General features: G+C 43.0%; 1 protein-coding gene across 3 annotated transcripts; it reads right to left on the reverse strand.

Moving 5' to 3' along the window:
• Positions 1-3,086: 3,086 nt before the first annotated feature.
• Positions 3,087-6,842, reverse strand: Gpx8 (glutathione peroxidase 8). Of its 3 annotated transcripts, none has more exons than XM_039101937.2 (3): positions 6,445-6,773; positions 5,822-5,980; positions 3,087-3,649 (listed from the first exon to the last, which is right to left on the reverse strand). In XM_039101937.2, exons 1-3 carry the CDS (start codon positions 6,646-6,648, stop codon positions 3,581-3,583), a joined length of 432 nt encoding a protein of 143 aa, XP_038957865.1. In that variant the 5' UTR covers positions 6,649-6,773; the 3' UTR covers positions 3,087-3,580. The 3 variants fall into 3 exon arrangements, with proteins under 3 accessions (XP_038957865.1, NP_001099881.1, XP_063137585.1); NM_001106411.1 differs by having other exon boundaries at positions 5,719-5,980; positions 6,445-6,681; XM_063281515.1 differs by lacking the exon at positions 5,822-5,980 and having other exon boundaries at positions 6,445-6,842.
• Positions 6,843-7,959: the final 1,117 nt, after the last annotated feature.

Below are 7,959 nucleotides of genomic sequence, written 5' to 3' on the forward strand. Positions count from 1 at the left end.
TTCCATGGAAACACGATTATATTTCGTACAGGGTCCACTTAGTGCTGCAGCTCACGCAAGGCAGACTTAAACATAGTCAATATGTGAAAAGAAAATACAGTTTTTGGCTTGGGTTCCCTCTCCCCCTCTTCTGTCCTCCTCCTCCCTTCTCCTTTCTGCCTCTTTTTCCCTTCTGCTGTCCCCCTTACACCTGCCCTGCCCTCCTCTTCTCCTTTTATACTTTACCTGTGTATTTTCGTACTTGAGGCTATCTGCAGAGAGAGCACTTAGGTCAACACACTTTGCAATGATGAAGCAGCTTTTCAATAATTCAGAAACTGTATACACGTCCACATTTGTATGGACCCTGTCAAAATAGTGTACTTAAAAGGGCACGTTTGGTACATTTCACATGTGGGCTTTTCCTCCTTGGGGAGCCTTTATCAAGTTTACTTGTAAGAGTTTTTCATCGCTGATGCCACCTTCAGTTGATTGTGAGAAATAATGATTAAACCAGCAGAAAATATGCAAACTGGGTACTAAGGCATTGATAGACACCAGTCACATGGGACACTTAGGCTGTGAAACTGTACAGCTACGAGTCAGGATTTCAAGAGAGCCTGTTAAGTAGCTACGAGACACCAAGCTATACAGGAAAATTACTCATATCTAAAAATATATGTGTGTACATATAACATAGAACACCATGTAATGATTTGTGTATATTATGTTTGCATATATGTAATTATAGTGCATCTATATCCTGTATATATGTGGACATATATAACATATGCATGGTATAGAGGCATAACTTTTATAATTAAGAGGTGCAGCTTTTAGGGCAAATTCATATGAATTTCAGTCCCAATGTCCTCTGATGTTGCATCTGCCATGAATAGATGATGAGTTTGTATGACGAACTTTAGTCAACATATTTAACTCAGTGAAGGTACATGCTACCACGTCTCTCTGTTCTGTGTTGAAGATGACGCCTAACTACCTTTTTACATACTTCCACATCCTGCAACAGTCTCTTTCTGGGAAGCAGTGCCCCAGTTACGTGCGACCCCAAGGTCGTGAGTGGCAGCACACTAGCAAACAGCTCTTCTCCATTATCAGCTGAATGTTAGGGGTCTCTGAAGGGACCCTAGTTTCTGTCACTCATAGAACATGTTTTTTGAGCCTTACCTGCCTGCCCTGCCTTCCAAAGTGCAAAGGAGGCTGGCTATTGTTGAGGTCATGGTTAGATTAACGCAACAGACCTGGAGACACTGGATGGAATGGAAGAAGCTCTTTATCTGGCCTTGGAGAGAAGTAGTGACTTGAGGACATCAGAATCACATCTACTGGGACAGTCAAGATCACTTTGTGTTCATCTTTGTGATCACCCACCTGGCAGTATGGCTCTGTATTGTCTGGGTGCTGCGGGCCAGCAGTTTTGTACACGTGACTGGAGGGAGCATGCGCAGATGTATTGCACACGTGACTGGAGGGAGCATGCGCAGATGTATTGCACACGTGACTGGAGGGAGCATGCGCAGATGTATTGGCAGTGCTTTTGATGTAGGTGTCAGGAGTCTGAGGATGTGGCAATAGAGCTCGGGAAGCAACACGTGGAGGGATGGTTCCTGCTCGGAATTGTCCTTAGAGGCCCAGAATGTAGATTGCTAGTTAGCTGTTGGGGTAAAACTACAAAAGACAAGTAGACTTCAATGGTTCTTGTTTCACTGACCATGATCTGGGTTCTGGTTGCTTCCCTGGTGAGAATGCCATTTGACAGGATTAGGAGGGCCTTTTTGTTTCGATCTACCTCCACTTTACAGGTAGGGAGACTGATGTTAACGGAAGTTAGCGACTTGCCAGAAGCCATGTAGTTGCTGAGGTGTCTCCAGGTTTTCGGGCACACAAATCTGGCATTTAGGAGGCTATCCCTCCAAAACCTGCCACCGATAATGGGTACTGCTCTTCCAGAGAGCTCACTGAACCACACATTGACAGTCCAGTGCTGTCACACACTTTGAAGCAGAAGGTGCCAGGGGATGTGTTTTGTTTCTGTGAGAATATTAGTATAGTGCGGTGGCCTGACTGAACTCACAAGACCGTTACTTGTCTTCATTGGGTCTAAACGGAGTGAACCACAGGCCCCTTACATTGGCTCTTCCTCCTCTGCCCAATTGTAAATGGCTTTATTACACACCCCACCCCCCACATGTCCGCCCCAGTAGTTCTTTGATGTAAGGCACTTCACAGGACAGTAACTCACCCTCGTCACTTGGCACGTTACTTTGTTAGCTACAAGGCTGACAACAGGATAAGACTGTGGCTTTGGGAGAAAAGGTGCAAACATCTCTGCAGTAAGGTGCAGATTTGGGTTGGAGGACTAAAATGACTGACGTGTCCCTTTTGCGTTTGACTGTCTGAAGGTGGTGTTTACAGTTTTGAGTGTTAGAATGACATAGCATTGAATTCTCCCCAAATGTAGTCTCATAGCAGCTAAAGTTGACCTGTAAGAAATCAAGTGAAATGTGCGTATACTCATGTCCTTTGTCCAATACGTGGCAGTTTTTTCTTAAAATTAAAGGCAAACCTCAGTGCTAATATCCTACTTATGTAAGTTAAATTAAGAATCACCGGAGGGGCTGAACATGATGTTTTCAAATCATTTAGAAGGGGCAATCTAGCCAGATTCAGTAAAACACTAAAACCTATGTTAAAGAAACAACAACAGGGGCTGGGGATTTAGCTCAGTGGTAGAGCGCTTCACTAGGAAGCGCAAGGCCCTGGGTTCGGTCCCCAGCTCAAAAAAAAAGAACCAAAAAAAAAAAAAAAAAAGAAACAACAACAACAAAACCAAAAACCCCCCCAAAAACCCAACAAACAAACAAACAAACAAAACCTGTACATGAAGCAAAATATATCCAATGACTGGAAAGCCTGCACTTTGCCAATCATGGTGGCACGCACCATTAATCCCAACACACAGGAGGCAGAGGCTGGTGGATCTCTGAATTAAGGCCAGCCTGGACTACAGAGTGAATTCCAGAATAGCCAGGGCTACTCAGAGAAATCCTGTCTCAAAAAACTGAAAAGAAAGAAAAAAAATGCACTTTATATTTTGCAACATTCATTGTATATTTTATTACATCTAGAGTTGGTCACTCCAAAATTGCCACCCTCACAGTGTTCGTTGGCCCACATGGTGACCTTGGGCATTGGATTTCCCACAAGGTTAACCCTAGAGAAAATTAAGTTGGACTGTAACAGTAAAGGGTATTGGTGACAGAGCATCCTGGATTTCCCTTCTGGTCAGTAGAAGTAATATACTTCATCATGATTCTTTGGCTAAGACCTCAACCCCTTCTTCCCTCCTTTGTAACATTCCTATCTTGGGGACAGCCACTGCAACTTAGTAGTAAGATGGCCTTAAACATCTTTTCGCACTGTATGTTTTGGAATCTAAGAGGAGGCCCTCTGTCCTTTTGTACTGGCCTGACTCCACGGTGCTTTCATAGATCCTCTTTCTTTTTAAGAATGATTTGCCCAATCATTTGTGACACATGAGGTCTGATGGCTTCAAGGGGTTCTTCTGGCCTCCAGAACTTCACGACTTGTCCCTCAGGGTTGACCAGATACTTCCAAAAGTTCCACCTTGGTTCCTTCTTGGAAGAATCTAAAACATTCAGAATATATTTTCATGAGTATGATTTTATTCTTTGTTGATATTTTCAGTTTTATTAGCGTATGCATAAGTGACAATATTATAACCAGGTACTAGGATTGTCCTAATATTATTAATAATACGAAAAACAAAACAACCATTCAGGGAAGAGCTCAGGACTTCGATAACCAGACTTCACAGGTAGCTGTCCTGATCTAGAGTTGAGACATGAAACAAAGTTGCATATTTTAGAGTTTTTGATCTAAATGCATTTTCTCTTGTTGTTTGCTATGTAGCCCAAGCTGGCCTTGAACTTGTGACTCTTCTGATTCAGCCTCTTGGATGCTGGGACTAACAGGTGTGTGCCACCAGGCCTAGCAAGACCGAACAAGTTTAATCTTTAGTTCTTAACATTCATGCAGCCCAGGCTGGCCTCAAATTCACTACATAGCTCAGGCTAGCTCTGAACTCTCTATGTAGCCAAAGCTAGCGTTGAACTCTTAATCTTCCAAGGCTCCACCTTCCTAGTACTGGGACTGTAGTGTTTGCCACCACTTCAGTCTGTTTCCAACATTTTAAAAAGATAAAATATTCTAAAGTCCTTGGAAAAAGGAACATATGACTTAATCTTTCATATTTAATGTACTAATGTTCCAAATATTGCTCAGAACAATATAGCTGAAAAAGGCAGGGGACTTGGGATAGTCACTGAGAAATTACAACATTCTTTTGATAAATCTTAATGTGAATTTCCTAATTTATATAATTTGGGATCTATGTCCCTAATATTGATGAATATGAGGAAAAGAGATAGGAACTGGGGGGTTGGAGAGAGAGTTCTGTGGTTAAGAGTGAATTCTGCTCTTGCAGAGGACCTGGGCTCCATCCCCGGCATCCATGTGGTGGCCCACGACCACCTGTGACTCCAGCTTCAGGTGACTGGGAACCATGCACGCATGTTCAAATACATACATGCTGGCAAAACACTCATATACATAAAAATAAAAATGTCTTTTAAAAAAGATAACAGCACCTAAAGCTACAATCAAGTCCCGATTCTGTGCCTGGCCAAATGTGCTCAACGTTCAAACGGACTCAGTGGACTCAGTCTTTCTCGCAACCCCCAGAGGTGGGTATTGCTATCTTCAATATCCTGCAAATGAGACAGGGGAGGCCTAAAGTGGATGCTGCGTAGCCAGTCAGTGGTCGAGGCAGAGCTGATACCCTCTTCCAGAATCTGTAGACGTTACCTCTGGGCTCTTCCTCGCCTGTCTCAGTTCAGTGAGACTTCACACTGTTGCATTTTTGGTTGTGTGAAGGGAGTTGGGTTCCACAGCCTCCCCCCCCCCACCCCCGTAAGAGCTTAGAGCTGTAGCATTTGCAGCGTTCTGGTTAGATTGTACTTGGGTGCTTTGCTCAAGGCAGGGCTCCTTTCTGCCTTTTACCCCACAAATAAAAGCCACAGGTTTCCTGCTCATTGCCTTACAGGTGCTTTATTGTGCTTTAAATAGACGGCTGTGGCCAGCTTAATTACAGAGGAACCCTCACGTGACTGGGCTTTGAAAATAAGTTATTCTGCTTTGAATTTCAGCAAAACCCTGGCAAACTGACAGGTCAATCTTGAGGATAATTTTTCTGATAAAAAAGGCCACCGTAAACTAAACATAAAGACATATTCAGTTAATGATGTCCAGCCACAGGTATTCCTGAAATGTGCAGCCTTAGTAAGAGGCAGGGGTATTGCCCCAAAGGCTGGTGAGATGATGGGAAAGTTGAAATACTTAGGGAAAGCAGGTGACCCCACACGTCACATAAAGCCTTCACCACGATGGCCGCAGAAATAAAAACATACCAAAGTAAAATTCTTTACCATCTAAGAAGTCAGAACATCAATTTTAGGGGCATACAACTTCTTCTAGAAGTTACAAAGGGTGAAGTTCTGGATCTTCGACAGTTTTATGAAAATTTCCCAGTAAAAATATGAGTTATGGTCCTAATAATCTTTTTTTTCTTTATATCACTTATATTTAATGTATGAAAGGAGAAGGAATGAACAACATTGAGGCAGAGTAGATATTTACCAACAAGAAATCTAAACGCAGGTTCTGCTTCCGGCCCTAAAATCTTAATCTTGTGGAAGATGGGGAATGTGACTCCGTAGTTTTTTCTTGCAAAAGATTCTACCTCCTTGCTGGACTTGGGCTCCGATTCTCCAAACTGATTGCACGGGAAAGCCAGGACGTTGAAGTGATAGGGCCCAAACTCCTTGTGCAGCTCCCTGAGGGTCTCGTAACTCTTGTCTGTGAACCGGCAGTCACTAGCCACGTTTACAACTAGGGAAGCCTCCCGGAAAAAGAAAAAACCCCACCGGAAAGAGAAGCAAAAGATTAAAAAAAATCCTCATGCAGTTAAAATCCTAAATCATTTTGGGAGACTATGGCGTCTGATTCCGTATTTTTAGACAGATCCAACTTTATTGAAAACCATAATTCAAATGAATGGGCGACGACTGTGACAAAGTTTTAGTTAGATTACATAAAGAACACTCCTAGTAACGGGTCTCACATAGTCACACAGCATCTTCTAGATAAAACATCATCAGTTCCGCACGAAAGAGAAGGCAGCTTTCGAGAAAAACAGTCGCGTTATGGATCGGAAATTTAAGGCACTTAAAACTCTGATAACTAAAAGCACATCTAACAATATTACTTTGAAGACTTCAAATTACGGCTGTAACGAACCCTATTCTATGGTGAGAATAAGTATCAGGGCCGAGGAACAACAGAAATAAAAACCCAAAGACTTACTTTGCCTTTGAACTTTTCCAGAGACACCATCCTTCCTTTGGCATCCTTCACTTCAAAGGAGTAGAAGCTGTTGATTCTCGGCTTCAGGAATTTTAACTGAAGGAGAAAAAGCATCACGGTGCACAGAACCATAGATAGCAAAACTGCAAATATCTTTGCTTTGGGCCCGGAACATTTTAGTGGGTAGGCACCGAGAGGCTCCATTTTGGATGATTCTGGGAGTCTCAGCAGGCTGGAATTCAAGGAGGAGCTGAAACTTGAAACCCGCGGAGCTTAAGGAGGACCGGAAGGGTTTAAAGACCCCTTGAACGCTGAATAGCTGGAGGACTCTTCCCAGAAGAATCAAACAAAGTCAGAAACTCAAAAAACCTCAACGTATTTGTTAGAGTGGCTGCACTTAACTTTGTTTTTTTGTTTTTTTTTGTTTTGGATAGAAGAATTCGCCTGGTTTTAGCAGATCCTTAAGACACCCCCTCCCCTTCTATGAAAACGTTTCACCAGAAGGTGGCGCTCTTGTAACTTGGAAATGAGTGGTTACGCTCTGAGCAGTGGATTGGGTGTGGAGGACCGAATAGCACCCAGGAATAGCTTAGAGTGTAGATTAATGTGGTCTGTTAATATGACATGTGACCACAAGAAACTTACAAGTTTTATCTGTTTATTGATCGTACTATATGAATATAAAGAATTTATAATAGAACAACGAAGTTTGGAAAAGGCATCCTATTTATTCAGACTTCATCTAGTGAATGCAACCAGATACCAGAAGAATATAGCAAAATAGAAAGACATAAAGGCATAACACCCCTTCTCTATCAGAAACCGTAGCAGCTTTTGTTTTCTTCTGTTTTGTCTTCGTCACTGGTGAGATATTTTACAATGTAACCAAACGTACATGTGCGCTGCTCAGACATACAGATACACACACACACACACACACACACACACACACACACACCCCACTGAGAAATTTGACCTACTCTGTAATCCTGTCTATTGCACTTCTGTGGCAACATGGTTCTGACCTATGAAAATGACTTGTTAATAGATTCCAAACTGTAGATGAAAAAATCCTGGGCTCAATATTAAAGCAGAACCTTTGCAGCAGAATTCAAATATTTAATTAGCAGAGTTCAAGCACAAACGCCAAACAAAGCCTGCAAGCCCACGTCTATGCGGACACACTCAGTAGCTGCTGTATCTTTCATCTCTTTTCTCTTTGGCTCTAGCTTGGTACACGGGGCCTTTGGTCTGAAGATCACAGTTATTGGGGATGGAAACCGGAGGCAGCTGAGGGCTGCACATTCCCAGTCTCCTCAGGATCTGCCCTGTTTACCACACAGGGGATTCTAGACCAAGATGCCATCGACTTGGTGGCACTGCACATTGCCAGGAAGTCAAGAGTGAACTGAGACGCTGGCTTTCTGATGCTCCTGATGCTCCAGAGGGCCTGTCCCCAGCTTCTGTGGTGTGCGGGGCTGGGTGTAGATGAGCAAAAGTAGTTTAGGCTTGAAG

Source organism: Rattus norvegicus, chromosome 2 (genome assembly GCF_036323735.1).
Source record: "Rattus norvegicus strain BN/NHsdMcwi chromosome 2, GRCr8, whole genome shotgun sequence".
Taxonomy (NCBI): domain Eukaryota; kingdom Metazoa; phylum Chordata; class Mammalia; order Rodentia; family Muridae; genus Rattus; species Rattus norvegicus.

What these genes read in the sequence shown, in the direction of transcription:
- Gpx8 (NM_001106411.1), bottom strand. Translation starts at nt 6,648, where the DNA reads ATGGAGCCTCTCGGTGCCTACCCACTAAAATGTTCCGGGCCCAAAGCA. An exon ending in TGGAAAAGTTCAAAGGCAAA is followed by an intron (nt 5,981 to 6,444) that starts GTAAGTCTTTGG and finishes TTTTTCCGGGAG; the next exon opens with GCTTCCCTAGTTGTAAACGT. An exon ending in TGCGTTTAGATTTCTTGTTG is followed by an intron (nt 3,650 to 5,718) that starts GTAAATATCTAC and finishes TGAATGTTTTAG; the next exon opens with ATTCTTCCAAGAAGGAACCA.